The sequence below is a fragment of the Gadus chalcogrammus genome, chromosome 12 (assembly GCF_026213295.1).
Source record: "Gadus chalcogrammus isolate NIFS_2021 chromosome 12, NIFS_Gcha_1.0, whole genome shotgun sequence".
Classification (NCBI taxonomy): Eukaryota; Metazoa; Chordata; class Actinopteri; order Gadiformes; family Gadidae; genus Gadus; species Gadus chalcogrammus.
In genome coordinates, this window is record NC_079423.1 from 30,294,974 (window position 1) to 30,311,128 (window position 16,155).

Sequence of the window (16,155 nt, forward strand, 5' to 3'; positions counted from 1 at the left end):
ATTGAGGCAATAATACAATTTTATAAGCTTGGTTTATTCTGATTTCAAGCTATCTCTAACATCAACATGACATAAATATATACAATTCAAGAGTAGAAACTGGTGAGCTGAACTCATAATAGAGGGGGACAACATTTAGCAATGCAATGATGCCTATGAGTATGCCTGATTTGTGGATGTGTCTGTTTTATTCTTGGGACACTTTCTAGTTAAATGGAGTAAATATCTGCAGTAGCAAAAGTTATATAGTGCAGGTTTAGATGTATCAGATAAAGAATTTGACTGAGTGGAATTAGTTAAAGGAACCAAACTGAAACAATGCAGTGGTCTCATTTAAAGGAAGACGTGAGATCCTAAATGGGAAATCTTCACGCCCACACGTAAGTCAGATAAGGTGCATCGCGGTCTCTGTGGTTCAGAGCGGACGTCTTGCTGAGTGTGGTCTACAGGCATTACTTTGCAAAACTCACATGATGTTCCCGTCAGACTCATCTGTAAGGTCCAACGTCATCTTCACAAGAGGCTGTATGTTAACATCTTGGTTATGTTAAGAGCATCTCAACCTGCTTGTGACACATCACTTTTCAGTGCTGAGTGCCATCGTGATGTTTCGCTTACACACACTCCTCTTTATTGTGCTGTCATGTTCCGTGCAAAAAGGTAAGAACATTTTATAACAATATATATACAGTAATGATCAAATAGATATTATAACTTTATTTTCTGCTTCAGAAAAAACATTAACTCTTTGCTTTGTTTTCATTTTAAGCACTTGGAGGGGAAATTATTAACGGAAAAGAAGTCCCGCCAAAATCATTGCAGTACATGGCATCTGTGCAAAACGACGGGAAACATTTCTGTGGCGGATTTCTAATCAAGAAGGACATTGTACTTACTGCTGCCCACTGTGACAAAAAGTAGGTGAAATGTAGAAATGATCAGACAACTGCAAGATGTTAATAAATGAGGAGGGGATCTTAAAATATTTGCATTTGAGAAGTCTTTTAAATTAATGGCTGCTTTCATGATTGTATTCAGAACGAAGACCAATGTGACAGTAGTTCTCGGAACCAATGACCTCCGCAAGGACAAGAAGAGAACAATGAGATACAACGTCGAAAAATGTAAACATCCTGGCTTTATAAACGTTTTGTCTGGGAATGACATAATGGTGCTCAAAGTGAGAATTACTTTTTCTACTTTTATCCAAGATCTTATATTAGTTATTTTGTGTGGATAGGTAGATGTATACAAAATACTTTGGTATAAATATCTTTGGTATATTTTTTTCCTCCATACCCTTGAAATCAATACATGTAATGCTTGTTTGTTTGTTTTTAGCTGTCAAGATCATCAAAAATGAAACCAATTAAACTTCCAAAAAATAATACGAAGATCAAAAATAACACCCCATGCCTTGTAGCCGGATGGGGTTACAACAAAACCAGGGGCTCTACTGTTGATAAACTCAGAGAGGTCGATGTGGCTAACATTGACCGGAGGAAATGTCAGCTTGAATGGGCCAAGGTTAAAAAAACTCTCCCAGCAAACATTATCTGCGCAGGTGGATATAAGACAAAGAAAGGTGCTTGTCAGGTAGGCCCATATGTGTAATCATATTTTAACTAAATTCATCTAGCTATTGAGTGGCTAATTCAAGCTCACCCCATGCGTCACGTCTGGACCTGAAACGGAAAAATGTATAGTGCCTATGGGAGTTAACAGAGCTTAATTTTAAAGGTTTCGATTTCAATCAGAATCTTTGCCAGATATCTTTCACAGAGTTTCTGATTGAAAACGAAAAAGATTCAATTTATCCGACTCATACAATTGTGTTGGTTTCGGAGGTCCAGGCGTGACGCATGAGGTAGGCGTGACTTATAGCCACGCTCTAAGATTTGAAAGATTGAGTGAATTACTAGTTTTTATTTTACAGGGGGACTCTGGAGGACCTCTGGTGTGCAACAAGATGGCTGTTGGAATTGTCTCGTTTAACTTGTACGACAACTGTGACTACCCAAATGTACCTAACGTCTATACTGACATAATAAAGTTTCTGCCGTGGATTAATGACCCAAAGAGAAAATGCAATATTGATTAGTGTGTATTTTTATATATTCAAGCAAAATGTGCAATGCTGCGTTTTGCAGATTGTTTAAAGATGTAGACCGTTGCATTATATTCCAGTTGTATCAGGCAGTGCTTCTTAACAATAATCAATAAACTTCCTCCACAGTAAACCCTTTTATTTTCTGACTCAGCATCATCATAGAACACCAATAAAAAGTTCTCAAATAAATGGTTAATGCGATCCATATAAACACATCAGTCAGGGCAAAAATAATCTCAGGCAAGGATCTTGTTGTCAGAATAACCAACCCACTCAACCAACGGCTGAATGGGTCGGTTTGCATTGGACTATGCATGCCTGTGGAAGCCCAAAACCATTGCTGCCGCGCTTTAACATTATACAACATCTCCATCTGCTGGATTATCCGGGAAAAGCTTCATCTTTACGTGTTCCAGAAGCACAGTGATATATTCATATCACCTAGAGTTGCTGGAGCATCAAACAAAGTTCAGAGAAAGATTCATGATAATCAGAAGGACAGTTGAACTTGGGAAATATGTTATCCAAAGTCCCAGTCTACATTCTGTGGGTATCTGTGGCTGCTTGCTATCAGCGAAAGACAAAAGTATGAATGCCAAAGGATAGTTTCCCATCAGGCTACGCTTTGTGTAGGCCTATATGGAGCGTCCCGAGTCTAATGGCAGAATATTATTTTGTCACTAATGGCAGAATAGGCCTACTCTTTTGTCACTATTGGCAGATTACTCTCTAGTTAAATTGATAGCTGCAGTAGTAAAGGTTACATAGAGCAGGTTTAGCTATAACAGATAAAGAATTAGACTGAGTGGAATTAGTTAAAGGAACCAAACTGAAACTATGCAGCGGACTCTTTCAAAGGAAGACATGAGAACCTAAATGTGAGATCTTCACACCGACACGTGAGTCAGATAAGGTGCATCACGGTCTCTGTGGTTCAGAGCAGACGTGTTGCTGAGTGTGGTCTACAGGCATTACTTAGCAAAACTCGCATGATGTTCCCGTCAGACTCATCTGTAAGGTCCAACGTCATCTTCACAAGAGGCTGTATGTTAACATCTTGGTTATATTAAGAGCATCTCAACCTGCTTGTGACACATCACTTTTCAGTGCTGAGTGCCATCGTGATGTTTCGCTTACACACACTCCTCTTTATTGTGCTGGCATGTTCCGTGCAAAGAGGTAAGAACATTTTATAACAATATATATACAGTAATGATCAAATAGATTTTATAACTTTATTTTCTGCTTCAGAAAAAACATTAACTCTTTGCTTTGTTTTCATTTTAAGCACTTGGAGGGGAAATTATTAACGGAAAAGAAGTCCCGCCAAAATCATTGCAGTACATGGCATCTGTGCAAAACGACGGGAAACATTTCTGTGGCGGATTTCTTATCAGAAAAGACATTGTACTTACTGCTGCCCACTGTGACTTCAAGTAGGTGAAATGTAGAAATGATCAGACAACTGCAAGATGTTAATAAATGAGGAGGGGAATATTAAACTATTTGCATTATGAGAAGTCTTATAAATGAATGTCTGCTTTCATGATTGTATTCAGAAAGAAGACCAATGTGACAGTAGTTCTCGGAACCAATGACCTCCGCAAAATTGACGAGAGCACAATGAGATACAACGTCAAAAAATGCAAACACGCAGACTATAAGAAGCCTTTAAATGGGAGGGACATAATGATGCTAAAAGTGAGAACAAACTTTTTCTACTTTTAACTTATATTTGTTATATTGTGCAGATAGGTGGATGTATACCAAATATTTTGCTTGTAAAACGAAATGTTTTATGCTTTTCTTTTCCTCCCTACTCTTGAAATCAATAATTTTAATGTTTTGATTTATTTTAGCTGTCAAGACCATCAAAAATAAAACCAATTAAACTTCCAAATAAGAAGATGAAGATCAAGAAGAACACCACATGCCTTGTAGCCGGATGGGGTTTTATCGAAAGTGGGGGCCCTACTGTTGATAAACTCAGAGAGGTCGAAGTTGCTACTATTGACCGGAGGACTTGTCAGCGGGAATGGTCTAAAAAAAACTATGTTCTCCCAGCAAACATTATCTGTGCAGGTGGATATGGGACAAAGAAAGGGGCTTGTCAGGTAGGCTATTTATCTATACATATTTTATCACAAATTCATCTTTGCTATTGATTGGATAATTCACGCCCACTTAATGCGTCACGTCTGGACCTGAGACGCAAAAATGTATAGTTATAGAGCCTATATGTGGGAGTCAATGGAGCTTAATTTAAAAGTTTCGATTTTAATCAGAATCTTTGCCAGAAACCTTTCACGGAGAATCAGACTGAAAACGAAACTCCAATTTATCGGACTCATACTAGCGTTTCTGAGCTCCAGGCGTAACGCATGAGGTGGGCGTGACTTAGCCACGCGCTAAGATTTGCAAGAAGGAGTAAATTATTATTTTTCATTTTACAGGCGGACTCTGGAGGTCCTCTGGTGTGCAACAAGATGGCTGTTGGAATTGTATCGTTTAACCTAGGCGCAAACTGCTCATACCCAAATGTACCTAACATCTATACTGACATATCCAAGTTTGTTGCATGGATTGATTACCCCAAAAAAAGATGTCAGATTTGATGTGTGTATGCATTAAGGAAAATGTTAGATCCACTGTTTCTATTTTCAATCTAGTCGAGATAATTAGGCCTTTCTGAACATGAAAAATAAACACCATTCATTCATAGCAAACAATTGTGTTTTCTGATTCAACTTGTTATTATGGAATTACGCTATGGTCACAGATGTTACGAAGAATCGAATGGTTGAGACAGGGTTTTGATTACCATACACAATTTATCTCAAAAAAGAGTCAATGAAGTCAAGCTTAACGAGCAAGTTGGTGCTGAGTTGTATTAGACTACGTAGGCACAATGGAACATTGTTTAAAGATATAGACGCCTCGAAACTCTACGCTTCCCCTCTTCAACACCTCCATCTGCTGGACTGTCCAAAAAGTGCACTTGCCTTTGGGTTCCAATTCCCAATAACCCTCTTTTTATATTTTCACATGCATGTTACAAAAATAAACTATCATACACATTCGAAACACATTGTGGGTAGAACCATACTGACACATTCCAATCACCTGATGAATCAAATAAAGTTTGATTCACGACAGAGAAAGATTTAAGAAGATATGGACAGTTGAACTTCGGAAATATGTTATCCAAAGTCCTAGTCTACATTAAGTGGTGATCTTTGGCTGCTGGCTATCAGCGAAACACCAACGTATGAATGCTATGAATGAAAGGATAGTTTCCCATCAGGCTAGGCTGTGTGTATGGAGCGTCCCGAGTCTAATGGCAGAATATTATTTTGTCACTAATGGCAGAATACTCTTTTGTCACTATTGGCAGATTACTCTCTAGTTAAATTGATTAAATAGCTGCAGTAGTAAAGGTTAGGATACATAGAGCAGGTTTAGCTATAACAGATAAAGAATTAGACTGAGTGGAATTGGTTAAAGGAACCAAACTGAAACAATGCAGCGGACTCTTTCAAAGGAAGACATGATAACCTAAATGTGAGATCTTCACACCGACACGTGAGTCAGATAAGGTGAATCGCGGTCTCTGTGGTTCAGAGCGGACGTGTTGCTGAGTGTGGTCTACAGGCATTACTTTGCAAAATTCGCATGAACACAATGTTCCCGTCAGACTCATCTGTAAGGTCCAACGTCATCTTCACAAGAGGCTGTATGTTAACATCTTGGTTATATTAAGAGCATCTCAACCTGCTTGTGACACATCACTTTTCAGTGCTGAGTGCCATCGTGATGTTTCGCTTACACACACTCCTCTTTATTGTGCTGTCATGTTCAGTGCAAAAAGGTAAGAACATTTTAAAACAATATGTATACAGCAGTGATCAAATAGATAATACACGTAGGCCTATTGTGTAGTATTATTGATTGGGAAATTGCCAATAGTGCAACAGTTATCCCCAAATATATTGTTCATATTATAATGTATATGTTTGTCTTTGTGCATATTTTCTGCCTTAGAAAAAACATTAACTCTTTGCTTTGTTTTCATTTTAAGCATTTGGAGGGGAAATTATTGAAGGAAAAGAAGTCCCACCAAATTCATTGCAGTTCATGGCTTCTGTGCAAAACAACGGGAAACATTTCTGTGGCGGATTTCTAATCAAGAAGGACATTGTCCTTACTGCTGCCCACTGTTTCATCAAGTAGGTTAAATGTATAAATGATCGGACGACTGCAAGATGTAGGCCTATATAATGGCAGTTGGGGAATATTCAAATATTTGCATTTTTAAGATAATAATATGAATGGCTGCTTTCATGACTTTATTCAGGAAGAGGTCCAATCTGACGGTAGTTCTCGGAACCCATGACCTCAGCAAGGTCAACGAGAGAACAATGAGATACAACGTCAAAAAGTGCAAACACGCAGACTTTAGCAACACTTCACTTGCGAGTGACATAACGATGCTTAAAGTGAGAACATACTTTTTCTACTTTTTATCTTATATTTGTTATATTGTGTAGATAGGTTTTTAGATGTATACCAAATATTTTGCTTGTAAAACGAAATGTTTTATGCTTTTCTTTTCCTCCGTAGGCCTACCCTTGAAATCAATAATTTGAATGCTTTAATTCTTTTTAGCTGTCAAGACCATCAAAAATAAAACCTATTAAACTTCCAAATAAGAAGATGAAGATCAAAAATAACACCAAATGCCTTGTAGCCGGATGGGGTTTTATCAGAACTAATGGCCCTGCTGTTGATAAACTTAGAGAGGTCGAAGTTGCTACTATTGACCGGAGGACTTGTCAACGGGAATGGGCAACAGCAGCAAAGAACTATGTTCTCCCAGCAAACATTATCTGTGCAGGTGGATATGGGACAAATAAAGGTGCTTGTCAGGTAGGCCCAAAATTGATCTTTACATATTTTATAACAAATTCATCTTTGCTATTGATTGTATAATTCACGCCCACTTAATGCGTCACGTCTGGACCTGAGACGGACAAATGTATAGTGCCTATATGTGGGAGTCAATGAAACGTAAAATGTATAGTGCCTATGGGAGTTAACAGAGCTTCATTTTAAAAGTTTCGATTTCAATCAGAATCTTTGCCAGAAACCTTTCACGGAGATTCTGATTGAAAACGAAACTCCAATTTATCGGACTCATACAAGAGTTTCTGAGGTCCAGGCGTGACGCAGGAGGTGGGCGTGACTTAGCCACGCTCTAAGATTTGCATGAATGAGTACATTATTATTTTTTCTTTTAAAGGGGGACTCTGGAGGACCTCTGGTGTGCAACAAGATGGCTGTTGGAATTGTATCGTTTAACCTACGCGGAAACTGCTTATACCCAAATGTACCCAACATCTATACTGACATATCCAAGTTTGTTGCATGGATTGATTACCCCAAAAAACGATGCATTTAGAAAAATGTTATATCCACTGTTTCTATTTTCTATCTAGTCGAGATAAGTAGGCCTTTCTGAACATGAAAAATAAACACCATTTATTCATGGCAAACATTTGTGTTTTCTGATTCAACTTGTTATTATGGAATTACGCTATGGTCACAGATGGTACGAAGAATCTAATGGTTGAGACAGGGTTTTGATTGCCATACACAATTCATCTAAAAAAAGAGTCAATGAAGTCAAGCTTAACGAGCAAGTTGGTGCTGAGTTGTATCAGACTACGTAGGCACAATGGAACATTGTTTAAGCCAAAAGATATAGACGCCTCGAAACTCTACGTTTCCCCTCTCCAACACCGCCATCTGCTGGACTGTCCAAAAAGTGCACTGGCCTTTGGGTTCTATTTCCCAATAACCCTCTTTTTATATTTTCACAGGCATATTACAAAGCTAAACTATCATACACATTCGAAACACATTGTGGGTACTAACATTTACCCATACAATTGAGTTGACCTGTCTGAATGAGCACATTCGGGTGATTGCTGTTCTTAAACAGTCCCTGTATAAAATAGCAAAACCAGCTGGTGGTCAATTCAACGCACCGAGTAGACCGCATAGTAGACCGATTCAATGTCGTCTATTTTGGGACACCAATTCCCAGAGTTCAGTGCGAACGTGTCCACTACAGCTGCATGGAGAGGCGCTGGGTAGTGTAGTTTTTCCGCCCGCCCTACCATTTTCCATATGCTTCGCGAGGTTTTGCATGGGCGGGTTGTGTGTGGCTACATTTCTCAGCAAGACCTGCTAAACGATATTGCTATGAAATCAGCATAAAGGTAACAGATATGTCAATAAGAGCATGCGTTACGGCTTTAACACCGGATCTATCGTTTCATTTCACCATCGAATACACACAAATCAGGTGTAGCTGCTGCTACTTTTTAACATCTGCATTGAGGTGGAGAATGGACAGAGCAGAATTATTGATAACCTATTGCTATAGCTCATTGTAGGTGTGTTGTCCACAGTACAGGTAAGGTAGGCTGCTGTAGTGAATATAAACTGTTAGAACATGGATTCAACCCTGCGTGGTGGCTAATAGTATCAAGACAATAGCTGCGGCAAGTCTAGCCGGTACATATTTTTTTCTAGATACAGAACGTTTATGACAGAGTTGTGAAACACCCACTATCTATTACATTTCATTATGTTACAGACACATGACTCTATGGGATTGCGAGTGATCGATTATTGCCAGTCGTTGACACGTCGAGGTATATTGTCCTGCCTTGAGATACGCGTTAGGATCAAACGGTGACCTCCATAGATAGGTAGTTTAAGAGAATCACCAGGAAGTTATTCCTCCATGCTAAGCCATTGGCAGATCGGCTTGTCAGTCCCTGCTGCGTAGACTACATCTCACTTCAACTGGAGGCCTTGTGCCCTAGCCGATATCTGAAGCATTGCAACAGTGAGTTCCATTCCAGTCATAATTGAACGTCTACCTTCTCCTCATTTTTAGTTGCCTTTGAATTTCTAGAGGCATGTCCAAGAAAAGGGGCAGGTATGTAGAAACACAACACAACACAATACAAAACAAAACTATACAGCCATACAGTATATTATGTTGCCACAACTGTTTATGTATTTGAGCATACAAATTGTATCATTATTACTACTACTACTACTACTATATACAATGGTAGTAACAATATTAATAATATATATATATATATATATATATATATATATATATATATATACCTAATACATACATATACATATATTTATTACATAAATATTTAATGAGTTATTATTGTTATCATTGTTATGCACTTGTAAATGACAAACTAAGCATATTCATTTGCATTCTATATGGTGTATTCTGAGATGTTACAGTGACACCCAATTACATTTTCAATTAAGTTCCTTTTTTTTCTGATGGATGATAAACACTTCATTTGTTTTAAATTTGGTGTCAGACCATTACAGTTATTAAGTTAATCCATAAAGTTCCCAAGAATGGGGCATATAATGACACATACGTAGAAAATAATTATAAACAAACTTTGAGTACACGCATGCTGTAAGGATATCCCTCTTCCCCCCCCCAAGAAAGCGGAGCAGCGGTGAACTGAGTGACACGTTAACCCCCGACCCCAACTGCATTTTGGGACTACGCATCCAGCACAACTGGCGTGAAAAGGGGAACCAGAGCAAATGGAAGGGAACCGTGCTGGACCGTCTCACCGTCAACCCCTCTCTGTTCATGGTTAAGTATGACGGATTTGACTGCGTCTACGGGATCGAGCTCTTCAAGGACGAGAGGGTGTCAAATCTACAAGTACTTACAGAGAAAGTCGGTGAGTGGCACGCTTTCCACTCAGTCAGAACCCCTCACTGGATACTCTCTGTTTGTGTCGTGTTTGGTTACAGAATCTAATTAGTTCACGAGATGATCTGCACGCATGCGCACAGACACACGCACACAGACGCACGCGCACACAAACAACGTCTATGTACAATAATAGCACTCAAATCTAATAATCAGGAACAGTGTACACATGCATATATCCACACGTAATATATAGAGAGAAATTGAAGGCCATACAGCAAAAACAAGGTAATATTGGCCTCCTCTGTGTTGCCTCGCAGTGAACAACAAGATCAAAGTACCTCACGGGGCTGAGGAGTTGGTCGGCAAAGCTGTGGAGCATCTCTTTGAAAAAGAAGATGGCGAGAAGAACGAGTGGAGGGGCATGGTCCTCTCGCGAGCCCCCATCATGACCAACTGGTATTACATCACCTACGAGAAGGACCCCGTGCTTTATATGTACCAGCTGTGGGACGACTACGCCGACGGAGACCTGAGGATTCTACCTGAAGCAGGTACCAGTAACCACACATTAAAGGGGCAGTATGTAGGGTTCAGTGGCCCCTAGGGGTGAGGTTGCAGATTGCAGCCCGTCCCCCCTTTACCTTTCCCCTTCCAGCGTCGTAGGACCATCTAGCCTGTGCAAAAGGATCTCCTCGTCCACGGCAGCATTGAAGTGTCACATGATGTGGTTCCTTGATAGATTTGTAACTAGTCATTTGTTGTTTAGGCTGTCAACCTGCAGGTCACAGCTTGCGAGTAACATAACAATCCAAAGATGAGATAGCGTCCTCTTCAGAGGCGTTCATTCTGGGCTACCATAGGAATATGGCGATTGAACATGGCATGTAAACAAAGAGAGAGGTACGGGTTGGCCAGCTTTTAATATTTGTAGAATAAATCAGCTGGAGGATGTGACTTTAATGAAATCATTCTCGTTGACGTTACTCAACAAGATCAGAGGAGGCGGGACATTAGAAGTGGCTAAGGGTTCCAAAAGCTCCTGAGTTCGATCCCTAATGCCTTATAAATGTAGGCGTATGTGATCGACTGTCTGACCTCTACATTGCTCTTCAATGACCTGTATATGACCCCACTGCAGGTCACTGGATAAAAGCCATCTGGCAAACGGCTCAAACACAGAAACTAACTCTGTCATCCCTCCCTCGTTCCTCTCCTCAGAGAACAAGCATCTGTTGCCCGCAGACAGGAAGCCCGGGGAGGAGACGGAGAGCCTGGTAGGTAAGCAGGTAGAGTATGTTACTGACAAGGGTGTGAAGAGAACAGGCCTGGTCATCTACCAGGTGCCGGCCAAGCCCTCCGTGTACTACATCAAGTACGACGACGACTTTCACGTCCACGTGTACGACCTGGTGAAGACCACCTAGATGGCAAGAGACACTTTACCTCCCTTTCCCTCCCGAGAGGGGCTTGTCTCTCGTTGTTATGTTTTGTTTTTAAAGCCTTTATGGGGATTAACATAATCATATGATGAATCATTGTACAAAATAAAAGCTTTTTTTGTTTGCACAGCAACGCTGTAGCATTGCTATGCTTGACTATTGTGCAAACAACACCTGACATAATGATATAAATGCTGTGGATACCTCCTAGTAACCAACAGTTACAAACCTGCAGTTTCGGTCAGATACTTTAATAATACATTATCTCCAAAGTAATAAGATGTTTACAGTTATGCAAAGAAATCGTGTGGAAGCAATTTTCTCATTGCCAACATCAATGACACAATGTGCTTGATTTGCTCAAAGGATAACTTAGATTTTGAAAACTTGGGGACCAGTGAGAAGTAAGATATGTAGCTGCATCTGATAAATTCCCCCTACCAACACAATATGGTTTGTCCTTATGCAGGTCTTTTATTCTCTCGTTAGTTCATTTTTTTTATTTTCTTTCTCTTTCCTTATGTCACTTGTTCTTACTTGCAACTCCATGGACGGCCGACTATTTAATGTATACTTGCTTATTTGGTTGCAAAAATATGTCCCATATGCAGTCTGATGCCGAACCAACTCTCACTCTGTGGTCGATGGCAGGTTTCTGCCAAGATGCCATTGGTCGTTAAAAGCACAAGGAACATACGTTTCTATGGTGCATGTTGCCATTTGCTACATTTATCCATTAACTTTAAATATCATTAAGTGCCTTCAGGCTAATCACGCTGCAATATATCTATATATATATATATACATATATATATGTATATTTATATATATATATGTATACACACACATACATACTTGCGCTACTGCTAACTTACTAGCTTTACCACTTGGTTTTTCATTGTCCCACATAGTAAATGTGACTTGAGTTTTAAAAAAAATCACAAACATCAGTTTATATTGGAGAACATGTGCAATGATGCTTTACTGTAAATGCAGTATACAATTGATTTTCAAAGATAACATGCTGAGTCATTGGTTATGTCTGATTGTTGGTGACAAAAGGATCACTCATTATATTGTGTATAGTTCATATTTGTTTAGGTTATGGTACTCTTGACCTGTTTGACCCAACATGCTTATTAGAGCCAATGCTGCAAATTATGCATCACTTTACACGCATGAAGTAAATTTGTAACAGTTATTTGTTACAGACTAGTCCATACATTTTACAGTATTTAATCTGTAATTTATCTCTGAAATGTATTGTAATGTTGCCTGTTGTGATCAACCTGTATGTGAATATTTCACACCAGCTTTTCTCAAAACAGATATGTAGTATAAAGTAAAGTTAGGACATAAAGTCACAATATATGACAGTTATCATCAAACTACATAAGCGGTAAATATTGGGCAGGAGTCTCTTACTCATCAGAAGGGTATTATTAAAAGTATTATTATAATGGATCATATCATGGTTTAAGGAATATATGTCTGCCACTCCTCCAGGCTATTCTGTGTACGCCTCAGTTAAGTAGTGAGTTTATAGGTATACTGTGGTTTCATGCTTTTCTATTATGTGGCTGTTCAAAATTTGCATGTGTCATTAGGAAGAAACTTGTGGACAAACAAATTTCAACCATGGTTGTGGAAGAATGAAAATGTCTACAATAATCTGGAGTTATTAAAAACCTGGATTTAAAATAACAAAAAATATGTGTATATTTAATTTAAACAAGTGAATGTGTTTTAAAAAAAGAAATTGTGATTATAATGGAGGAATGTTGCCACAACTTGTTTCTCTGGTGTGATGTTGAGTGGATATTCAAATGGCAGTGTGCGGTCTTCATTCTTTAAATATCCTTCCCTCTTGTACTGAAGTTGCAGCACCGACAGGCAATTTGTGTCAAAATTCTGTCATAAATAAAGTTTTTGCACATTTCCTTTTCCCTCCAAAGTATCTGAAGGCTTTGCAATATACAGTGAAATTAACATTACATTTAACATCATACATGCAAACAAGAACGACTATGGCAGAAAGGGACCTTCCACTAAAAATATTGAAGCCCTTTCAAGCACTAAACTATGATGAATAATTCACTCCCAACTGGTTGATCAATTGAGGAATATTTATTTTACAACCGGAAATGGTGATACTGAATATATACAAGAGTGTTCTCTTCATAAAAGAGTTGGGACAGTGGGCACAACAAATCAAAACAGAGTTAATGATAAGACATGAGCCTGCTACATACAATTAACATATACAGTTAGAAGTATGTGTATTTTGCAATATTATTTATCAGACTAAATAAAACAAACATTCAAAACCACTTTTCATCCAAGGCAGTTTAATAGGAAAATAATTGTTGGTGTTTGTCATACTTTTGTTTTGCTGATGTCGAATTTTCAATGTCTCGTCTTTCCCAATGAGAATAGAACTTAAAGCTGTTGCTCAATTTCTGAAGTGTGAATGTGATCCAAAACCCATTCCCAAATTATAAAATAACTAATAAATATGTTACTATTTTAGTTTGTTGTGCTGGTTCATTTGGCAAGATCTTTTAGATACTGGAATCCTTGACTGGTATAGTCGCATATTTTTGTGGGCCCCTCCGAAAGTGTGGAAAATGTTGTACGCACTCCTGAAAAAAAAGACATACAAATCAGACAATACTGGAACAACCTATTATTTTTTTTACACATTTTTAAAAAAAAAAATCGATACGGACAGCATTAAAAACAATTTGTCACACAACAAGCCGGACTAGGCAAAATCTCTCAAGAAACAGTGCTCAAATCTTACCTGAGTTCCATGCTTGACGAGGGGAGAACTCAATCGTGGGCAATGCAGGGATTTGAGCCTTTGAGGAGAGAAAAGCATCATTGTTCAAACAATGCTAATCAGAGGTCAAAACCAAATCAGCTAGATGAAATCAAGGTTTAAACATATACAGCAAGACCTCAGAACATAAGTTATACTTATTTCCTTCCCTTTTGAATTCCTCTCGATTAGACAAACCCTCCATTACATCATGCATGTGTCAACAACTATAATGCTACAATAACAACAACAGATAATTAAGAAGAAAATGATAGAGCATTTAAACTCTAAGCTAAATTAAGTTAATTATATTCTCTGGTGAAATATGACAACTGTCAAAACGATGTAAAGAACATGATGCGCTCATGATCATCATTGAACTCCATGTGTATGCCGTGCGCGTCTGTTTGTTTACCTCCATCCCAAAGTACTTCATCCACTCGTTGATGGCAGGGGGGATGGCGGTCTTTGCCTTCCCCAGGACCTCGGTTCCCTGTTGACTGCTTCCCAGGAGCCCGGAGTCATACACAACATACAAGGCCCCTCCAGCCACAGCGACCTTGCTGGTCAACCTGCACGAACCAACCAACACGGCTGTTATCTGAAACACCAAGGCTGTACAGGTGATCCAACACTGTACGTAGGCTCTGGGGTCTGGGTCTCCAAACATCGCAGATAGTGAGCTTACATCACCATTAATAATTAGTGACCTTATACCATGATCATTTCACTTAGCTTCAAGGAGGTGGTTGTGATTGCAACGGTTATATGTGGGTGTCCCATGTGACCTTACAACTAATAATAACGTGGAAAGCTTGCAGCCCGTTTAGCTCCCTCTGTGAGCGCTGTGTTGTCGACTAGCTAGCAGGCTAATGCTAATGCGCACACACAGACGCACACACTCACTGATGCAGGACGGCAATATGGTACAATAAAGTGGTGGTACTCACTTCAACACAGGCAGGAGCTTGGATGCCATTGTATCAAAATGACCCTATATCGTTTGAACCCGATGTCGTTTTTCTCACCGGCAATACACAGTGAAGGACCTAAAGTGGGCGATAGCTGGACATTACATTGAAGGGCAACTGTGTACTGTTAACCACGTTGTGTGAATAAAGGTTGTTTGAAGGCTGCGCGGTGGACTGTGTTTCAGAACTGCAGATTCGTTAAACGGTTTTAAATTAAACCCGCGTCAAAATAAATTGACATCTCAATAAAAAAATATAATATGGAGAAAGGGGTGTACTCTGTTATTGATTTTACCCACCACGGTAAAAGCCTCCACATGATTATAATAGCAGACTCGTTGCTGCCTTATGGAAAAAATGAAGAAAATCCCCAGAAAACGTCAAATGGGCTTGATAAGACATTTTCCGCATGCCATTCAGCAAAAGCATACAGACATACGTAGACCTTCTGCATGGATTTTTCTAGACCTGGGCCAGTGAACCTCAGCACACACACACACACACACACACACACACACAGCTATATGTCTACACATCAGCAACACAAAAAACTGGGGACAACCTCAGCAGCAAGGCAAGGGCCTACAGGGCTATTCAATTGGCGGCCCCCGGGCCGGTCCCGGCCTGCAAAGGATTTTTTACTGGCCCTTTTAGTAAAAACATAAAATAAAATAAATAAATAAATTGTAAATAAAAAATAATAAAATAATTCTCTGCGCAGCACAGCGTAGACTTGCTCCGCAAGGCGCGCGGCCACAACAATCCTCCTCGCACGCTCCCACTACGCTCTTCTCCGAGTGCTTTTGCATTGCTCCTCTCACCTGCTTGGCGCGCTTCGCTTCGGAGTTCGCGCCTAATGTTGTTTTGATGATCGTTCTGCCTGGTTGAATCAGCACAATGTCGCTTTCTACTCTGAGAAAAGCGATAAGTTGACTCAGAAAACCGACAATTCAATAGCGAATGGAGACAGTCCACAAGTATTTGTTGGTATTTGCCACTGGGAAGCCTGTGTGTTTACTCTGCAGCGAATG

At 39.4% G+C, this 16,155-nt stretch overlaps 5 protein-coding genes across 6 annotated transcripts; 4 read left to right on the plus strand and 1 right to left on the minus strand.

Annotated features, from left to right (window-relative positions):
* Window positions 1–31: 31 nt before the first annotated feature.
* Window positions 32–2,223, plus strand: LOC130393963 (granzyme B-like). The gene is made up of 6 exons (XM_056604739.1): window positions 32–102; window positions 589–660; window positions 770–917; window positions 1,039–1,180; window positions 1,342–1,596; window positions 1,937–2,223. Exons 2-6 carry the CDS (start codon window positions 606–608, stop codon window positions 2,099–2,101), a joined length of 765 nt encoding a protein of 254 aa, XP_056460714.1. The 5' UTR covers window positions 32–102; window positions 589–605; the 3' UTR covers window positions 2,102–2,223.
* A 983-nt stretch (window positions 2,224–3,206) lies between these two features.
* Window positions 3,207–4,815, plus strand: LOC130393964 (granzyme B-like). The gene is made up of 5 exons (XM_056604740.1): window positions 3,207–3,289; window positions 3,399–3,546; window positions 3,670–3,811; window positions 3,970–4,224; window positions 4,564–4,815. The coding sequence occupies exons 1-5, from the start codon at window positions 3,235–3,237 to the stop codon at window positions 4,723–4,725; spliced, it is 762 nt and encodes a 253-aa protein (XP_056460715.1). The 5' UTR covers window positions 3,207–3,234; the 3' UTR covers window positions 4,726–4,815.
* Window positions 4,816–5,886: 1,071 nt separating this feature from the next.
* On the plus strand, window positions 5,887–8,162 carry LOC130393962 (granzyme B-like). 2 transcript variants are annotated; one of them, XM_056604737.1, is made up of 5 exons: window positions 5,887–5,978; window positions 6,189–6,336; window positions 6,465–6,606; window positions 6,776–7,036; window positions 7,410–8,162. In XM_056604737.1, exons 1-5 carry the CDS (start codon window positions 5,924–5,926, stop codon window positions 7,566–7,568), a joined length of 765 nt encoding a protein of 254 aa, XP_056460712.1. In that variant the 5' UTR covers window positions 5,887–5,923; the 3' UTR covers window positions 7,569–8,162. The 2 variants fall into 2 exon arrangements, with proteins under 2 accessions (XP_056460712.1, XP_056460713.1); XM_056604738.1 differs by lacking the exon at window positions 5,887–5,978 and having other exon boundaries at window positions 6,243–6,606.
* A 107-nt stretch (window positions 8,163–8,269) lies between these two features.
* On the plus strand, window positions 8,270–13,634 carry LOC130393969 (spindlin-1-like). The gene is made up of 5 exons (XM_056604744.1): window positions 8,270–8,391; window positions 9,078–9,119; window positions 9,671–9,918; window positions 10,211–10,444; window positions 11,112–13,634. Exons 2-5 carry the CDS (start codon window positions 9,100–9,102, stop codon window positions 11,315–11,317), a joined length of 708 nt encoding a protein of 235 aa, XP_056460719.1. The 5' UTR covers window positions 8,270–8,391; window positions 9,078–9,099; the 3' UTR covers window positions 11,318–13,634.
* Window positions 13,415–15,266, minus strand: micos13 (mitochondrial contact site and cristae organizing system subunit 13). Its single transcript, XM_056604761.1, has 4 exons — window positions 15,104–15,266; window positions 14,569–14,725; window positions 14,136–14,193; window positions 13,415–13,974 (listed from the first exon to the last, which is right to left on the minus strand). The coding sequence occupies exons 1-4, from the start codon at window positions 15,130–15,132 to the stop codon at window positions 13,877–13,879; spliced, it is 342 nt and encodes a 113-aa protein (XP_056460736.1). The 5' UTR covers window positions 15,133–15,266; the 3' UTR covers window positions 13,415–13,876.
* Window positions 15,267–16,155: the final 889 nt, after the last annotated feature.

Excerpts from the sequence above, each read along its gene's own strand:
- LOC130393963 (XM_056604739.1), top strand. The coding sequence starts at position 606 with ATGTTTCGCTTACACACACTCCTCTTTATTGTGCTGTCATGTTCCGTG. Across the intron at positions 918-1,038 it reads GCTGCCCACTGTGACAAAAA|AACGAAGACCAATGTGACAG; the intron begins GTAGGTGAAATG and ends GATTGTATTCAG. Across the intron at positions 1,597-1,936 it reads CAAAGAAAGGTGCTTGTCAG|GGGGACTCTGGAGGACCTCT; the intron begins GTAGGCCCATAT and ends TTTATTTTACAG.
- LOC130393964 (XM_056604740.1), top strand. The coding sequence starts at position 3,235 with ATGTTTCGCTTACACACACTCCTCTTTATTGTGCTGGCATGTTCCGTG. Across the intron at positions 3,290-3,398 it reads GGCATGTTCCGTGCAAAGAG|CACTTGGAGGGGAAATTATT; the intron begins GTAAGAACATTT and ends TTTCATTTTAAG. Across the intron at positions 3,547-3,669 it reads GCTGCCCACTGTGACTTCAA|AAAGAAGACCAATGTGACAG; the intron begins GTAGGTGAAATG and ends GATTGTATTCAG.
- LOC130393962 (XM_056604737.1), top strand. The coding sequence starts at position 5,924 with ATGTTTCGCTTACACACACTCCTCTTTATTGTGCTGTCATGTTCAGTG. Across the intron at positions 5,979-6,188 it reads GTCATGTTCAGTGCAAAAAG|CATTTGGAGGGGAAATTATT; the intron begins GTAAGAACATTT and ends TTTCATTTTAAG. Across the intron at positions 6,607-6,775 it reads GTGACATAACGATGCTTAAA|CTGTCAAGACCATCAAAAAT; the intron begins GTGAGAACATAC and ends AATTCTTTTTAG.
- LOC130393969 (XM_056604744.1), top strand. The coding sequence starts at position 9,100 with ATGTCCAAGAAAAGGGGCAG. Across the intron at positions 9,919-10,210 it reads AGTACTTACAGAGAAAGTCG|TGAACAACAAGATCAAAGTA; the intron begins GTGAGTGGCACG and ends GTTGCCTCGCAG. Across the intron at positions 10,445-11,111 it reads GAGGATTCTACCTGAAGCAG|AGAACAAGCATCTGTTGCCC; the intron begins GTACCAGTAACC and ends TCCTCTCCTCAG.
- micos13 (XM_056604761.1), bottom strand. The coding sequence starts at position 15,132 with ATGGCATCCAAGCTCCTGCCTGTGTTGAA. Across the intron at positions 14,194-14,568 it reads TGAAGTACTTTGGGATGGAG|GCTCAAATCCCTGCATTGCC; the intron begins GTAAACAAACAG and ends CTCTCCTCAAAG. Across the intron at positions 13,975-14,135 it reads TCGTCAAGCATGGAACTCAG|GAGTGCGTACAACATTTTCC; the intron begins GTAAGATTTGAG and ends CTTTTTTTTCAG.